This window comes from Nuphar pumila, chromosome 12, assembly GCF_984573655.1.
Source record: "Nuphar pumila chromosome 12, dmNupPumi1.hap1.1, whole genome shotgun sequence".
Lineage (NCBI taxonomy): Eukaryota > Viridiplantae > Streptophyta > Magnoliopsida > Nymphaeales > Nymphaeaceae > Nuphar > Nuphar pumila.
The window spans coordinates 16864957-16883192 of record NC_143260.1 but is presented as its reverse complement, the minus strand read 5'-3'; the positions used below and the strand labels follow the sequence as shown (position 1 = coordinate 16883192).

General features: G+C 36.1%; 1 protein-coding gene and 1 long non-coding RNA gene across 2 annotated transcripts; both read right to left on the bottom strand.

The window, feature by feature from the left end:
• Nucleotides 1–1296: 1296 nt before the first annotated feature.
• On the bottom strand, nucleotides 1297–4496 carry LOC149820146 (glucan endo-1,3-beta-glucosidase 11-like). Its single transcript, XM_089983372.1, has 3 exons — nucleotides 4390–4496; nucleotides 2345–3384; nucleotides 1297–1390 (listed from the first exon to the last, which is right to left on the bottom strand). The coding sequence occupies exons 1-3, from the start codon at nucleotides 4466–4468 to the stop codon at nucleotides 1298–1300; spliced, it is 1212 nt and encodes a 403-aa protein (XP_089839498.1). The 5' UTR covers nucleotides 4469–4496; the 3' UTR covers nucleotide 1297.
• Nucleotides 4497–14213: 9717 nt separating this feature from the next.
• Nucleotides 14214–18033, bottom strand: LOC149820145 (uncharacterized). The gene is made up of 2 exons (XR_016426791.1): nucleotides 17706–18033; nucleotides 14214–14789 (listed from the first exon to the last, which is right to left on the bottom strand). It is a non-coding gene; the product is annotated as an uncharacterized LOC149820145 (long non-coding RNA).
• Nucleotides 18034–18236: the final 203 nt, after the last annotated feature.

Here is an 18236-nt window from a genome sequence, read left to right as displayed (position 1 = left end):
TGTATCAATTATATTATGCATTATTTGATGAGTTGTGGAGCCTGATTCACTGTTTTTGCCCTTGCAGGAAGGGAGGTCCGGGGGCTCCCTCGGTGCGGGTCCCGGTTTTCAGTGGATCCGACCCGATTTGGTTAGGGTTAGGGTTGTCGCCCTTGCCTTGTTTATATTCTCGCTTTTCTTTCCTCAGCTTGTAACTGTCAGTTAAGAGTAATAATATTTCTCTCTGGGCGGCCGTGGTTTTTTTACTTTCTCTCGGATTTGAGGAGAGGTTTTTCACGTAAATCTGTGTTCTTCGTGTGTTTTGCTTGATCGTTCTTGTTCTTGTTCTTTGTTTCCTTTTGGTTGTCTCTTGCTCGTGGTTTTCCTAACACTATTCTTATTCCAAAATCTAGGAGTACAATAAAACAAATGTAAACAGGAAAATGGCGAAAACATATAATGTGGTTTCCCTAATTATAGTACAAGAATTGATGTTTTCTTTTTCAAATCTTTTTTGGATAAGAATTTTCTTTTTTTTTAATCTTAATTGTGAAAAAGGGTTCCCATTTTTAATCAAAATTTTATTATATTCATTATGAAATAAGATCATTTCAAATTGTGACCATAGCCTACCATAGAAGTTTTGAGGATAAAAAGTGCCCTTTTGTGTGGTCAGAAAAACAAAATCAGATTTGATTCATAGCAAATGAAGCTTAATTACGTGAATGCTGCTAATATAATAAATATTTTCACATAATGAATTTTAATATTTTTGAATATTTCAAATGAAGGAAGACATTTTTCAAGCTTTGCTTTTGTAAATAAAACAGTCTCTCTCTCTCTCTCTCTCTCTCTCTCTGTATATATATATATATATATATATATATATATATATATATATATATATATATATATATATATATAAGAAAACCCCTAAGAGTGAACTACTTAAACGCTGGATGCGCATTGAAAGAGAGTCCAGCGTTAATCTCAGACAATTAGCAGTGGTCATGACTGCTGCTAATTGTCTACGTGGAAAAATGATATTTAGCAGCAGTCATGACTGCGCCAATTATCATTTTTTGTTAAAAAAATATCCGCCACTGATCCACACACGATCAGTGGCCAATATTGGTCCTATAACAGTGGACGATTTGCTCGTCCACTGTTACGGGCCTCTCTCTCTCTCTCTCTCTCTCTCTCTCTCTATATATATATATATATATATATATATATATATATATATATATATATATATATATATATATATATATATATACGGTCAACCATTCAAGTCAATTAATTATTTTTTGTGAGTTTAAGAAAAAAATTGGCATATCATTAAATCAATGAAAGAACAAATAAATACAGAAACGAAAATCACCGCGTTTTGAAAGTCCACGCTTGCTGCCTGTTTCAAAAGAATCAATAAATTAGCAAAATTAGTAATATAGTGATAATCTTGATAAAACTTACCCATATATTTCTCAAACATGAGGGAGAACAAATGCGAAATATGGAAAACTAAGGCCATGTTAAGCTCTAGCAGTTCTACTCTTTATTTAACTATATATATAGAGCAAAAATATGGAAAACTATTCCCTGCCTGGAATCCTCCAAGCTCCCATACAAACTGGGATTTTGGGGGGACCCTTTTTTTAAAAAAAATCTGACGATATGTTTATGTTCTACATGTCCAGTTTTATAGAAATTGACTCTTGGATCATCTGATTATGACATGTGTAGGTTTTTATAGGGTTTGAAAAATAATGGTCAACATTTTTGTAGATATTCAAGTTGAAGAAATCATGTTTTATTGAATAACATGATCTAGGTGTGGATTCCTAGAAAATAAACCATGGTGAATGCATCTGCTGATCAGAGTTGTAAAAAAAGTGTTGCAAAGGCAGGGTTCGTAACCCACATGGATATATTCACATGATATATACGGTATTAATGAAGGTACAGAACTATTTCCTTCTTTTCATTTTTTTTGTAGATCTGACCCTATGGATGTCTTTGTTTAGTAGAAACTGAGTTTTGATATATAAATAAGTATTTTAAACGTTTCAAATCAAAGGCCCATAATGTGCCAAAGTTTTGTCTCAAAAAGTCATATTTTTACATCAAGAAAACTATAATTCAAGGTTTGATCCTTAGCTAACAAACCATGCTTAATACATCTATGTGGTCAGATTGAGTTGATACAGTTAGAAAAAATGATTTTTAGCTCAATAGTTATGTACCTTCATTTGTATATATATATATATATATATATATATATATATATATATATAGTGCGCATATGAGAGAGAGAGGGATGGTTAGTCTGGCAATGAAAGGAAAAGGAGAAGCATGCACTCACCTTAGTTCCTTGAGAGGCCAATGACATGGTGGCAGAAACGGTTGACATCACAGCAAGTCCTACATCATATGCCATAGTCCCATCAGGTTGATAAAGCCCATAATTCCTCTCAGATGTTGGTCCGGGCTTCATATTCTCATTAAACAAAGCAAACAAATACACCTCCAATCCTTGTTTAGGCCTAAGAGGCGTGCCTTCATTTTCAAACTGTCTCCTAAGCAGATTCTTGTTATAGACCTCAGCATTGTCTAAAGTTGCACCATACTCATTTGGGTCCCCTTTTGATGGCCATCCAGTCTCAGATACCCGAATCTCCAAACTTCCAAACCCTAGCCTAGCCATAGCAAAGATAACAGCATCCACTTGTGCATAAAGCATATTATCATAGTGTAGCTTGGTGTAAGGATCCACCATCCCTTCATTAGGCTCAAGAAGCACATAGCTTAAGGAAACACTTGAAGGGTCATCCTTATAAGCAAAATAAGGGTAGGCATTGATCCAAAAGGGAGCTCCTGTGTCAACCAAGAACTGCAACATGGGTGTAATTAGACCAGCGAGGTCAGCGCGGAATGATCCTGTTGATGGTGGATAGGAATTGACCAGAACTGCTAGCGAGTTCGAGGTTGAGACGTGTATTGATGAATCAAGGCCTAATTGAACCAGTGCACCATGGACGCTAGTCATGGCTGGAACCAAGTTAGCCATTAGAAGTGTGTCATCAGTTGTGAAGACTTCATTTCCAATGGAGATCCCACTGATCTTGGTTGCAGGTAAGTATGGTTTGACCTGGGTCATGACCCACTGAAGGGCTTGTTGGGGGTCAACCAACTGGCCGACCAGCTCGTTTGCTAGAGTCACAATGAGCTCAATGTCAGAGTTTGCAAATGCTGTCAAGACCTGAGGGTTGGTGTCGTAGATCCTGATCTTGGTGATCTTGAGAGACTTGAGGAGAATGAGGACCTCGTCTGGTGATGGCAAGTTGTTGGCCACTTGGCCATAGTTGATCCCCAAAGTTGCACCTCCTTGTAGCAATCCAAATTCTGCAAGTGGAAGGGGAACAAATTGTTCAAAGTGAAAAGTTGGCTATCATTGGCATCTCTCTCTCTCTCTCTCTCTCTCTCTCTCTCTCTCTCTCTCTATATATATATATATATATATATATATATATATATATATATATATATATATAGATATATATATATATCTATCACTAGGGTGTCAGCGGGTCGGGTTTACCCGAACCAAACCCTATAGGGTCAAGGTATGATGACAAATAAGAAGACCCGATTAAGACCCTGATCCGGACCCAAAGGTCGGATTAATACATGGATCAAGATATAGTTTGTGAAATTTTATACCAGACCCGGGCCCAACCCAAGCTCAGATTAAGACCCACAAATTTTCAATGTAAAAATGATAAAAAATATTATTTTACCAGGTATGATCTAGGTCCGGTTCATGTAGTTCTTATCGGGTCCAGATATGGTTTTTCTTATAGTAGACCTGATTAAACCTGAGTTCGGGCACCTGCAACTATGAATTTTTTTTTTTGCAGTGTCCTAACGAAAATGGGTAGTAGGGTGTATCTCAGAACACCCTTATGAGCGAACAGCCCAACGAACGCGCGACCACCAGCGTGTGCAATTTCCACCATAAATTGAGAGGTAGTGAAGGTCGTGACAGTCACTATTTCCCTTTTTCTGCTACGCAGACGTCGGACATGTGTCCGCTGGCATTTCAACAGAATGGGCGCTCGAAGTTACGCCTGTTCATTATATATATATATATATATATATATATATATATATATATATATAGAGAGAGAGAGAGAGAGAGAGAGAGAGAGAGAGAGAGAGCATGAACATGAAATATTCGGCTTGAAAACTTAGTGGATTGAAAATATTTTCATTTCAAATGACAACAAAAGAGAATAAAATCAGTTTTGGATTTGATATTGATGAAAGTGAGAAGATTTGGAATAGAATAAAATCAGTTTTTGCTTTCATATTGATGAAAGTGGGAAGATAAGAGAGAGAGAGAGGTACCTGAAAGGGAGAGATGCAGCAGGAGAAGCTTAACGAAGAATGAAGCAGAGGCAGGGAAAGGGATGCAAAAGGTAGCCATACGAAGGGGAGAGAGCTTAGGGAGATCTTTGCATATATAAACGCATAGTGGGCATGTAAATAAATACAAAGATATTCCTGCCTATGCTTTAGGATGTTGATGATAGTGGTGGTTACGGTGATGATGTTGAATTCCTTTCTTTGATTGCATGCACAATTCTGCTTTGTTTTTGCCTTCCTTCCAATGCTCAACTTATCAAGGATCTCAACCTTCTTGACCCCAAACACCCATTTTATATATTTGCAGTTTTGCACTTTTTTGTTTGTAGTGTTGCCTTACTATTACTTATCAAAATGCCTTTTGTCCTCCTTTCTTTTACTTCACTTTTGAAGCAAATGAAAAAGGAATATCAATGAGAGAAGTCAAAGAACAAAAACGAGAAAAAGCCCTAGGCTGTCCAGTAGGACCAACACATCTGATTGTGATCCAACGTAGGAAAGCTAAGGAAACCAACATCAGGTCAAAATAACCAGATGTACTCTGCTAGTTAACCTACTCGATGGGGCACATATATTATCTAGGATCAGCCTTATGCAAATCTTTTGTATAGATTTTTTTAAATTTTCATTTTTGCTTTTCTTTTGGTCTTTGCACATGGGACTGTGCTTGGCTCTTCTTATAACAACTATTAAAAGTGTTGTTGGTTATTTTTATACTAGAAAAAAAAGACAAAATCAGCTCAGAAGGGTTCCACTCATTCGGTAGGGTGAAAAGATATGATTGCACAAATATCAAGCACCTGATCACCCTCCATCTTGGGGACAGGGCATGTCAGTTGTGAGGCCCAAGGCTTGATGGAGAGTGATTGTGCCATGTGATTGCACCCTATCCGGACTCTCCCGTAGGGGTCACTTGTGAATGTCACCAAGTTAACGGAGTGTCACAAGTTTGAAATCCCTAGGGTCGTCCTTTGCCGCAAGGTTTAAGCTCGGTGCACCCTTTGGTGGGCAAGAGACCTCAAGGGTTTTACCAACTGCAGGCCAGCCATTGTGGGGTCCGTGATGCAGGGTATGGGTTTTCCTTAGATTATCCCCCCTAAAAAAAAGATAAAAATGCCAAAATCAAATCTAACAACCAACCATGCTCACTCTAGAATTCCAACAATTGTATGAAACCCCACAAATATTTCAAAATCCTAAAAGTGCATCATACATCTTAAAGTCAACAGCTAATTTCTGTCATTGTGAGATCCAAGGTGTCTCTTGTCCTTGCAAAGAAACACTGCACATTTGATGAAGCTTCGAGTCTGAACTTTATAAAAAGAGTGATAAAAAACCCTGTTTTTTACTCGCACTCATGTGCCACGCACTACAAGGATATGATGACCATGTTTCTTCATATAAGTACATTTATAAGGTGGTGAAGGGGGACCGTCCAACCAAAGGAAGATCCAAAATCTACAACTCCTTCAATGCTTAAGCATCTCATCATTGGACATCATATATTTATTTTTTATAATTTATTTAGTAAGAAATATGCTTTACGTGAAGACTTTACCACTTGACAATGGACCCATATTTAAATGGTTTCTCTTAGCATATGTACATTTAGCCAGTGGGCAGCATCCATGAAAATTATTTTATGCTAGCTAACTTTAGTTATTAAAAGTTGCAGTAACCTTCGAAATTGTATCAATAGCTTGAAAGAAAAATGATGTGATCATCAAGAGTGCCCAAAAAATTTCAGCTTCTTTCAATGATTGACCCGATCCATTGAACAAGGGAAACAATTAAAAGATTTGAATTCATGTTATCCACATAAAGCAGTAAGAGTTCATATGAAGCAAGTTGTGACAAAAATACATGACTAGTGTATGAAATTCATAAAATGCCTAAGTTATTTTGGAAGCTAAGTTCTCTCACTAATCCTAGATAGGGTATTAAGCACATCAAGTCCACTGTGGACACAACCAAGAGATTTTGTAAATACTTTAAAGCGGATAAAAAAATATACAAGAGTTAATCTGTCACAATTGCATTCATTGTTCTTAATAGTAGATACTCTAAAATATAAGTAATCCAAATAAAAAACCAACAAAATTTCAACTTAATTGATGAACAACACAAAATTTCATCATGACTTGTAGATTGTCTGCTTCCCTACCATAAAAAAATAAAACAACTTGTTAGTACTTATGCCAACTATTAAGAATATATATATATATATATATATATATATATATATATATATATATATATATATATATATATATATATATATATATATATATATATATATATATATATATATATATATATATATAATGTGATGAAAAAATGGGGCATACCAAAGCGGTGGACAAATCTAGAATGGGGGTTCTATCTGAGTGACACCATCATATTGGACATTTCCTCTATGAACTTTCTATTTTCTTCTCTCTCTTGCTCTAGTTGTTGTTCGAGTCATAATTGGTTCATCTTTTGTTCTTCTCTCTCTTTCTCTCCAGTTGTTGTTTGAGTCGCAATTGATTTATCCTTAGTTCTTCTCTCTCTCGCTCAATTTGCTCTTCCACTTGTTTGACATCCAACTATATCGCCTACAACTGAGAAGATAGCTTTGAAACTCAAATTTTGCCTTTGGATGGAATAGCAAATGCACCATTCCTCTCACATGTCCAGACCACTCTCTGAGGACCTTCATAAAGGCTTTTTGCTGCAACATCTTTATGCCTCTTTATGAAGAACATGTTTTATCATCTTTAATCTTCACAAATCACAGTTTGTTTTGTACATCGATGATATAACTAATGATAATGTACAAAATAGAATGAATGAATGTGACATTAAAAAGTGTGAGTTATTTACATAGTTCTTTGATGCTTCATTACAGATGAATGTCTTGCGATCTGAATAAGTGTATATCTCAAAGTAGAACTCACTTGCAGTCAGTTTTTTCCCTTCCATTTTAAGAGTCCGCAAATAACAAGTTTAGAATATATTACATCAAACATATTTAATATTATACTATTATATGAAAAAAATAAACTTAGAGAATAAAAAACTTACCCTCATATGAAACCTTTGGAGGTATGAACTGTCCCCTAATTTTTTCTCGGACGTTTCTGTTAACCAAACAAAGACCAATTAGTAGACAAAAATCTAAAAATTTGAATATTTATTTACTTATAAGTATATATCCAAAATTTACCATTGAATAACTTTCAGTGAAAAAGTTGCAAAGATCTTTCCATGCTTCATAGTTGATTCCCTCGAAAGGATGTTCTTCTGCTTCAGTGTAGTTTTAAAACATCTTGTAATGCTTGTAGAACGTTTCTCACACCTTTTTTTATGATAGCTGAAGTTGCTTATCCACTACAACATGATGATCAACTATATTTTCATCTAAAGTAAACTCTACTTGCACCAAATTATCAAAAAATAGTTAATAACACTCTTTTTATAGATTAATCACTTTATCAAAATATAGTTAGGCAATATACATAAAAAACTATCTCACACAATGTCTTCTTGTCCTCTGAGGCCTTTATTCATGACTGGTGAGTGAATCTATTCTTCTCCTTGACGATGCACGTAAGCTTCCTAGAGAACTGTGAGATGCCCTTGCCCATGACTCCATACGACCCAGGCTTGACGGTTACTGAAGCCTTGCTTGAGTTGCTTTAGGTGGGCTACACATTTGTTCTTCCCATGTTTGCGTTGGGAAGAACCTGCAATTGCTAATTTGTATTTACTTACAAATATTAATACCAATGACATTAATAAAATTTTAATTGTACTAAATAAATACTGGATTAATATTTAACTGAGGCTGCCATGGATGACTTTGGAGTTGTAGTTGACTATGATGTTGGGGGGGGGCTCCTCTTCCTCCAATGAAGTATCACCTAAGTGTGATTTATGTTCAATCTCGTCGGGTAGTGAAGTGATCATGAAGGAGGAGGAACGCACATGTCCTTGTCATGAATATGTTGACATCTGTTAATTCCATACAAATAATATTAGATCAAACTATACTATACATAATTGAATCATACAAAAATATTCACTATCATACAAGGGTCATATACCTTTTTGAACTCGTTTTCAAGAGAAAAAAATACATCAGCATTTGCATTACACTTTTTATGACCCTAGATGCTTTGTCAACTCTTCAATAGGTAGATGCTCAATTTCACTCATAGAAAATTCTAGGTCTAGGCATGAGTCCAACCAATTAGGACTTTCTAGCAATATTTGTATGGTAAGAATTTCAGTAGATTATCAAACTTCATAGTTCATAAAAAAGTATAATTTAACCATTTTTTTTATTGATTGAGTATATATGGTTGCATCTCATTGGAATCGCATGAGAGTCACTTCAATTATGATTTTTACATGAGATTCATAATCACATGTTTGGTTATTTATGCAAATAAGATTCATTCTCTAGTTTGCATGAGATTCCAAATCACTTTTTATATATCTTATATGTTTATATATGCTGATATTTTTTGAGATTTTACCAAAAAAAAAAACTCAAATTTTCAAAATATCACAAAATGTTCTCTCATTGATATTTTCCTAAGAATGATATTTGTAATTATGAATGTGATGGAGATGGAACATCCAAACATATAAAAAGTGGAGTCTGTGTTTTTTACACAAGAAACCATGTTTTTATCATGAAAATAAGATTGAACCCTTCCTCCACGCACAAAACTATTCAAGTTAGGTGGTTAACAAGATTAAGATTAATATGGAAACTGAGAGATCTGAACCACTTGGGGGTGGGCCATACGACAAAACATCAATTTCTAATAGGCTCTACTACATGAATCAAGGCTTAGAAGGAGGAGAAAAAAGCATATATATATATATATATATATATATATGTGTGTGTGTGTGTGTGTGTGTGTGTGTGTGTGTGTGTGTGTGTGTGTGTGTGTGTGTTATGATTAACACTCAACTGCTGAATTCAAAATTTTACATTAACGTCAAGTAGAGATAAAACAATGTTGTACCTCACATTTACAACAAGGATTTAAAATAAAGAAAATTTTAGCAATACTCATGTTAACAAGGACTTTATCACCAAAAAATCTCCGTAGAAAATCATGCTAATCAAGTTATATAAGTTTAAGATGTATGTTACTCTAATTCTAGAGCTATTTTGGATGCATTTGACCCGCTTATGTTGCATATATGTAGAAGTTCTGGCGATTGTATGCTTGTAATATTAATTATCATCAACAACATATTTGACTTAAGAAGGGTTCTTTCATTGTATCAATATCAGTGACAAAGTTCAGTACTAATCTGTCAAGAAAAATGAGTTGGGATATTGGCCACTATAAGTTGTTTTACCTGTATTCTTTTAGATTCTTTTGATTCACGAATCATCTTAGGCAGTATGTAGTTGTTGATAATTGAACAAGTCGATAACATAAGCTAGTTGTCAAAGTAGCTTTGTAACTTTTGTTTCCACGGAAATGGAATGTTGATTTACATAATCAACTTTTTCTTTCTATATATACACACATATGCTTGTACATGTAATTTGATGCTAAAAAATCTGCTCCTTGTGCCGTTTAAATTTTAAATTCAAGAATAGTTCTCTTTTAAATTTTTTTCCTTTTATAGTAAGTTTTTACATTCTTTGAACTAATCTTTCAATCTTCTTGTCTAGATAAGATGCTCTTGGACAGTTATGAACAAGTTAATTTTTTTTGCAGAAAACAACAACTAAATCAAAGCATACAAAAAAAATGCTACCACCTAATGGCCATGAGTGATTTCACTAAACCCCAATTTGGCAGTATGTTGAACCCTAAAACTTCAACAAAAGCCTAATCCTACACAGATTACTACCAACAAGGGTGTGAAGAAGAAAAACCTATACATGGTACTACCTAAGGAAATGAAAAGAAAGAGCCTACCTTTGATTTTTGCCGAAAATATGGTAAGAATCCCTAAGCCTACACTACAATTCATGAATCCCCAAATCCATGGCTTCTACGATGGCCGATCCACGAAATCTCGACCCTTTTTGGCCCCAATCATGAGGAAGGGGAGGAAGAGTGTGAAAATGGCCTCACATGGTGGTGGTTTAGGCTGCTGCAGTGAGGGTTGGGTTGCAGTAGAAAGAAGAACATGAGGAAGAAGAAGAGAAGTTAATGAGAGAGGGAGAAAGTGAAAAAAAAGAAAACAAAAGAGAGAAAAAAAAAGAAAACAAAAGAGAGAAAAAAAGAGGAGGTAGCATAAAGGATGAGGGGGGCGGGGTCCGGCGGCATCACCCGAGAAGAGAGGAGGGAATGTAGCGTTCGACGACCTCACCCAAGCAGAGAGGAGGAAGGCCAGAGAGAGAGAGAAGGGCATGTCGAGCCCTAATTATAGACTCAATAATGTCATCGTTATTGAGCAATATATAATGCCGACATTTACGTCGGCGTTATAGAGTTGCCACTATTGACCCAAATTCTTGTATATATATTTAACGTCCGCATATGTCACCGTTAATGACACATCTATAAAAGCGACATACACGGTCACCATTATAAAGTAAAACCCTATAACGGTGATGTCGTAATGTCATCATTATTGATCAATAACAGCGGCATGTAATGCCCATTAAATCTTGTCGTCAAAAGTGTTTTAACAACAAGAATTAATGGCTGCATATGTTGTCGTTAAAGACAATTTATAACAGTGGTATTTATTAATCGCTGTTAGAGATATATCTCTAACGACGATATATAAAGTTGCCGTTATAGATATATCTATAACAACGATATATAAAGTCACCATTATTGCTGCAATTCAATTCAAGTAATAGAGGCGACATTTTGTCGCCGCTATTAACGCAGTGTGGTTGAAAAAGTGATCGGTCGATCACCTGAGCCCTTTTCCAAAATACTCTTGGTGGCACAATTGATGATCAAATATCAAAAAAGATTCGGGATCTTCGTAATACACGTTGGATTTCATGAAGTTGGTTTTGTAGAGATGTTGGATTTCATGTACTAGGTCACCCTTTTTGTTCTTTTTTTTTACCAATTTTTATGTATTTTTTAGTTCCGCGCTTTCGTCCCTTCCCTAGTAGAATTAGTTGTAATTCGTGCACAATATAACTAGTTGATACAAGCTAAAATTATTTTCCCTTACCCATGAGGGCGAGAGCAGATCAGGTGATCAGCCAAATTAAAGTGATTTGGCATCCTCACCGTCCTCAAATTGCATAAAGACCGTGGGGTCCTGGTGGGATGATGCAATGGACGGTGAAGCTGTCAAATCACTTTCTTACAGTGATTTGACGGATCACTTGATCTGCTCTCCATGAAGGCTCCACTGTAACTTGCACATATCACCAAAGCTGAAGCAACGACGTGAGTTCAAAACCCACAGGTGAGTGTCCCTTGCTGCAAGGACGAAGCTTGGTGCTCTTTGGTGGGGACCTGGGGTTATCACACGAATGAGCTCACTAGTGAGCGATGTGGTTTCCTATAGTTTATTAAAGAAAAACTAATTCTCCTTCAATAATATCAAACAGAAAAATGGTTGTTCTCCTCTTTTGACACTTACATTCCTACAACAAACTAATCAGGCTATGTTTTCTTGGAACCAATTTGTCAATTTGAGACTGGGACAATCTTTTCAGGCTTTTCATTGCCATAATATTGATGGATGACACCTAAACTAGCATCCTATCTCCAATGCAGTAGCTTGCTATAAATGTGGATGAAACAACCAAGTGTTGGCATAGAAACTACACCATGCATCTTGGCACGAAGAACCTTCATCCTTGGGAAAAGATTAAAATCTATAAAGTTCACCAACTCTATAGTTTGTAATGGTGAGATGAGCTTGGTCACCCACAAGGGCCCTCACGCCCGGTTAGATGGTTCGGCACAAGGCATTCAAATTGAAGGATATCAAGAGTTCAATAATAGAGGTGCACATCCCTTACTGCAAGGTGGAAGCAATGAAAAGACCTCAATAGGCAGAGAGGGAAGGGGGAGGAGGAAGAGGGTACTCGATTTTTTTACATCCAAGACGGGTGGTTAGTGAAGTGTTGGTTGAGGCCATGAATCCATCCCCAACTGTCCAGCATGGGTGGTTTCCTTGTTATTAAAAAAAAATGGAAATAATGAACTTGGACACTTTTAGCTTGATGCACAAACGTGTCTGTGTTTAATCTCAAGCACATGCATCATTTTTTTTGTTTTACATCTAACAGTAGAGCTGGTAAACAAACCGAGCAGCTCGCGACTCGACTCAGTTCGGCTCGTTGGAGATTCATTCATGATTGGGTCGTATAGATGGTGAGCCGAGCCCCGAGCTGCTCGTTAAGTATAAACGAGTTGAGCCCGAGCAAGGGGTGTTTGGCTCGGCTGGCTCGGCTCGACTCGACTTGTATAAGCTTGTAAAATAAGGTTACATAAAATATAGGTGCACCTTTAATCACAAAAAGTATGTTTGTCAAAGTGGTCAATATGCATGTCAGATAAGGATGAAGTTAATCGTTGTTCTTGCTGTTTCCGTTTTATGCAATGTAATTTTTTTTTTACACGAAGAGGGTTCAGGATCGAGCTTAAATTGTGTTCGGCTCGAGTTGGTTCCATCATAAATGAGCCAAGCCCGAACACAACGGGTTCAGTTTGTTGGGCTCGTTTAGCATCCCTATCCACCATACCATGTTATTAACTGCAATTCCCCACTAATCCATGATTAGAGGTCCCAAGATGATATTATTTGAATGCTTAATCATTTATGGAATCTTCTTGCAAGTCTTAATTTTTGTGGGTGAGTGATGTAGGATGATTTTTTTTTATTGACAACAAAGGAAAACCCTCACCGAGATCTGGGACACTTAATGAGCCTGCCTCACTGAGAGGTAAAACTCCGAATTGAAGACACGACTATCCAGCCTTACGTGCCCCAACTGTGATAAATCAACGGCAGTCCCAATACACTAATGAGATTCGATCTTGGGCCTTCAGCTTGACACAGGACTGGGCTGACCATCGGCGGTGGTGTGACGTAGAATGACTTAAAATAGTTTTATTGAAGGGTGCAATCTTATTAGGAACATGGTATTATTCCTGGGGATAGTTTAGAAGATCACAAGTTTTTCTTTCCAGTTATGGATAGAACTATACTATCAAACTTTGGATAAAGTAGGTCATTAAGTTTAGGTGGGCTTCTTTATTGCGGGCAGCGCATTTTGGACAATAGCTTTTAGAATCAAGCTTCTTTATGGGGATTTGATTTCATTTCATGTGGGGTCTACCCAAATATAGTGGGATGTTGGGGAGGTATTGAATCAAAGTCTCTCTCTCTCTCTCTCTCTCTCTCTCTCTCTCTCTCTCTTATATCACTTGTCACGTGTCGCCTTTCACAGGGTTGAATGCGATAGTTGGATAGTCACAGCATTAGTTTGAGGTTCAAATGCAATTTGAAGGCTAATCCCCAGCATGCTAATTTGAACACCTAAAAGGATAAGCATGCAAATTTATCTCACTCACTGTCTGAATTTCTTCTTTGTTACATGAATACTCAAAGACCTACTACCCTATTAAGAAAATTTTGTTTGGTTTTATGTGATAGTCCTTGTTAAGTATAGAATAATTAATGCTTCACTTAAAAAAAAATACAATAATGAAAAACATGCTGAAACTTGGATGTGAACTAGACACTGAAGTTTTACATCTATAGGGATCCAACACAAAATCATCCCAAGGGAGCACTACAACAAAGCAGTAGATTAGCGACGACCACCTTCCGTCGCTATTCCGTCGCTAACCATGTTAGCGACGGATTAGCGACAACGCGGCGACAGTATGCTTACGTCGCGAATATTTCGACGCTAACTGGCGACGGAATAATTCCGTCGCCAAGTCCGTCGCTAATTGCGACGGAATAACGAGCGCTATATTCCGTCGCCAATCCGTCGGTACTAAACGGCGACCACGGCGTGGCGACGGATTTAATTCCGTCGCTAAGCCATCGCTAGATTAATATGAATAGCGACGGAATCATCCGTCGCTAATCCGTCGCAAAAACGAAAAAAAATCAAAAAAAAATTATTTAAAAATTAATTACCGAGAACTGTACAATTTATATTTCCTGTACAATTTATATTTCCTGTAAATAAAAAACAAACCATACAAAAAAATTCATATAACAAGTATCTATAATAATTAATCGTTCCACCTTAAAACTAAGAAGTTTAATTATTTACAATTCAACAATTACAATTAGGAAAAATAAAAAAAATAGAACTTCTTCAACACAGTCCTCTAATCATCGCCAAGATTTTGTGCGTCTTCTTGTTCATTGTCTTTATCTGTCCCTTCAGCTCCACTACCCTGATTATCGCTAGCAGCCTACACAAGAAAAGAACAGTCAGTATTGATAAACAAAATATAATGAAATAAATTACACACTATATGTGATTCTATCATGTGCTCATGTGTGATCTAAGGCAATAAAAAAACTCTATATGTGATTCTATCATGCTCATATGTGTGCTAAGGCAGTCAAAAAATTGAATATGTGATTATAGCATGTTCATATGTGTTCTAAGGCATATAAAAAAACTCTATATGTGATTCTACCATGCTCAGATGTGCTTTAAGGCAGGCAAAAAACTATATATGTGATTCGATCATGCTCGTATGTGTGCTAAGGCAGTAAAAAAATTGAATATGTGAATATAGCATGCTCATATGTGCTCTAAGGCAGGCAAAGCCAAAAATTTTATATGTGATTCTATCATAAATGATATATAACATGTTCATATGTGTTCTAAGGCAGTTAAAAAACTCTATATGTTATTATAGCATGTTCATATGTGTGCTAAGGCAGTCAAAAAACAGAATATGTGATTATAATATGCTCATATGTGTTCTTAGGCAGTAAAAAAACTGAATATGTGATTATAGCATGCTTATGTGTTCTAATGCAATCAAAAAAACTTTATATGTGATTCTATCATGCTCATATGTGCTCTAAGACAGACAAAAAGTTAAATATATATATATATATATATATATATATATATATATATATATATATATATATATATATATATATATATATATATGTGATTCTATCATGCTCATATGTGTGCTAAGGCAGTAAAAAAATTGAATATGTGATTATAGCATGTTCATATGTGTTCTAAGGCATCTAGAAAAACTCTATATGTGATTCTACCATGCTCAGATGTGCTTTAAGACAGTCAAAAAAACTATATATGTGATTATACCTGAGAGGGACCTGGAATCGAAGATCCCCTATCCTGAACAGCGGCCTTGATCTCATTTCGGAGAAAGGGGGCGACGGTGTATTGGAAGTAGTTATTCAGTGATTCATTAATGATCTCGCGTACATCATCACCGGAAAGAATAGTCGGCTGCTTGGAGCTTATGTCGGCGCAAGAAGTTGGTGAGCCGTAACTGGAAGAACCAATAACTGGTGAAGTGTTCATATTACTCCCAAACCCGAACACGCGACCTTTTTTGGGTTCACCTGCTGCAGTCACCCATGCTGTAGGATCAAATGATGGATGTTGAGTAGCGTCTTCGCCATATCGCTCTACCATTTGTTGCTCATATGCCTCCTACAAAATAATGTTTAAAGTATTCATTAATAATTAATGATAACATTATGATGACTTGCATATATATTGCAATGATTATTAATAGAATTAATACATACCGTTGTCGTTCTCGCCTTCTCTGATACGAAGACTCCCGTGGTCTTCCGTTTATGTGTTTCTACAAACACATCCTTATATGGTACACTGCCTCCTTTTTCTGCTTCTTGCGAAGTTAAATGACAAAAGATTTAGTACACAAATTTGCAACTATACTTATAAAATTAATATTATATATTGATGAGTTACCATTTTCTTTAGGTGGCTCCCAAATGTCTTAGATCCACCTGTGTGTAGATGGGCTTCGGGCATCTTCGATCGATTTTGTGAAGCCTTCGCAGAGCGATTTTTAAATGCATCTCCCGCCCACATATCGCACATTTCATCCCAGTAATCTCTCCTGATAGTAATAGGACCATGGCCCTTCCACAGTAATGGATCATCTACTACGCCAGATGCTTTTTTTGCTGCAGTCTTCATAGTGTGCAGCATGTCTGCAAATCGATTGGCAGCCACCTTCTGCCACACCTTCCTTGCATCATTTTCTTCCACCGTAGTTGCAAAGCGATTCGAAGCCTACAAATATTTTCAGAAAGTTAGTAGACATTGCTTAAATAAATTAAATATGAAACACATTAACTATGAGGAACAACTGTATACCATGAATGAGGACCATAATCTGTCTAATACCTCCTTTGGGTACTCTTTCCATTGAGCAACTGGTCCTGGTAGATGTTGAAGAAGTGAATTCCTAATCTCCCGTACTACTTCTTGTGGCTCAAACCTCGTGCTGCACATGAATTGTTACACAGTAAATATCAATATAAAATATTTAAAAGATATGCAATAATTGAAAACAAAATACTTACGGTCGATTATCGATATACACTATTCGAATGAGTCTTCTTGTGCCAGCCTGAGAAGACCCTGTTTCCTGTGTTGGCTGTTGACTTGTGCGATCAACTGGTGTAGGTGGGTCGTGTACAGGCGCAACATCATCTGTAAAAAAATACACACCAAGTTCTCAGAATGTGCATTTGAACTAATCAAGCATCTAATTAGTTATATGATATACCTATCACAGGAGCCCGTGAAGATGAAGGTTGAGCCTGGCTACTACTGGATGAGCGACCACTATAACCTCCACGAACCATATTCTAACAAATAACATATGTCATACAATACATTCAAATAATTCACATCAAGTATTACAATGCATTCAAGTCATTCACATCAAATAAATTGTAACTACATCAAGTCATACAATACATTCAAATTGAAAGTAACTACATGCAAGCATGGATACAATTACATCAAACATTGCAATACATCATAATCATTCATATCAAATAAATGGCAAACATGTACCTGCAGCAAACACACTTCAATATCTCACTAACTACTACCATGCTTAGCATGGACTCCGTACTCCAAAAATAAGAACACTTCCATATTTCTACATTAAAATCATGCTCAGCATGATCTCCGAACTCCAACAAAGCAGTCCTAGATATCAACAACTAAGTGAGTGTGTGAACAATAAAGTGCTGCATTCAATAAATTAAATAACATGTGATACGTTTGCATCACTTACTCACCACGGGTATTTACCCGATTTGCATTGTTTTTGTCATTTACTTACCACAGGTGGCCGAGCACGAGTTGGTTCCGTTGAAAAATCTGCACAAAAACAAAACAAATTAAGTAACAAACTAACTAATCATGAAACAAGATGAAACACTAACTAAAAAAATTAAAACAAATTAAAACAACTCTAACTAATTGAAAGAAGAGAAAAGAAAAATAGTATATATGTTAAGCCAAATCTAACTAGAAGATGCTAATTTAACAAACCAGCTATAACATGTTGAACCAGTCGACTAACATAAAGTCATAGACAATTTCTAATCTGAACTACTTAGCAAAGGAATAGTAAATCAATCAATTAGTTTACTAGAAAAGATGTGAACTCCGTTTAACCACCACTATCATAAAGAATTCAAATAGCCCTAATCTAACTAACTGATTGTGAGAACATTAAATACCAATCTATCTAAGAAAAATATAATTATAAAAGACTAATAGATTGAAATACTCTAACTAACCAGATTTCAAGAAAACAAATTGAAGTAAAACTAACTACCAGTAGACATTAACAAACTAACAAATTGAA

Coding starts and splice junctions, on each gene's coding strand:
- LOC149820146 (XM_089983372.1), bottom strand. CDS start 4,468: ATGGCTACCTTTTGCATCCCTTTCCCTGCCTCTGCTTCATTCTTCGTT. Junction 3,385..4,389: donor GCTGCATCTCTCCCTTTCAG/GTACCTCTCTCT, acceptor TTCCACTTGCAG/AATTTGGATTGCTACAAGGA. Junction 1,391..2,344: donor TGGCCTCTCAAGGAACTAAG/GTGAGTGCATGC, acceptor CTTTTGAAACAG/GCAGCAAGCGTGGACTTTCA.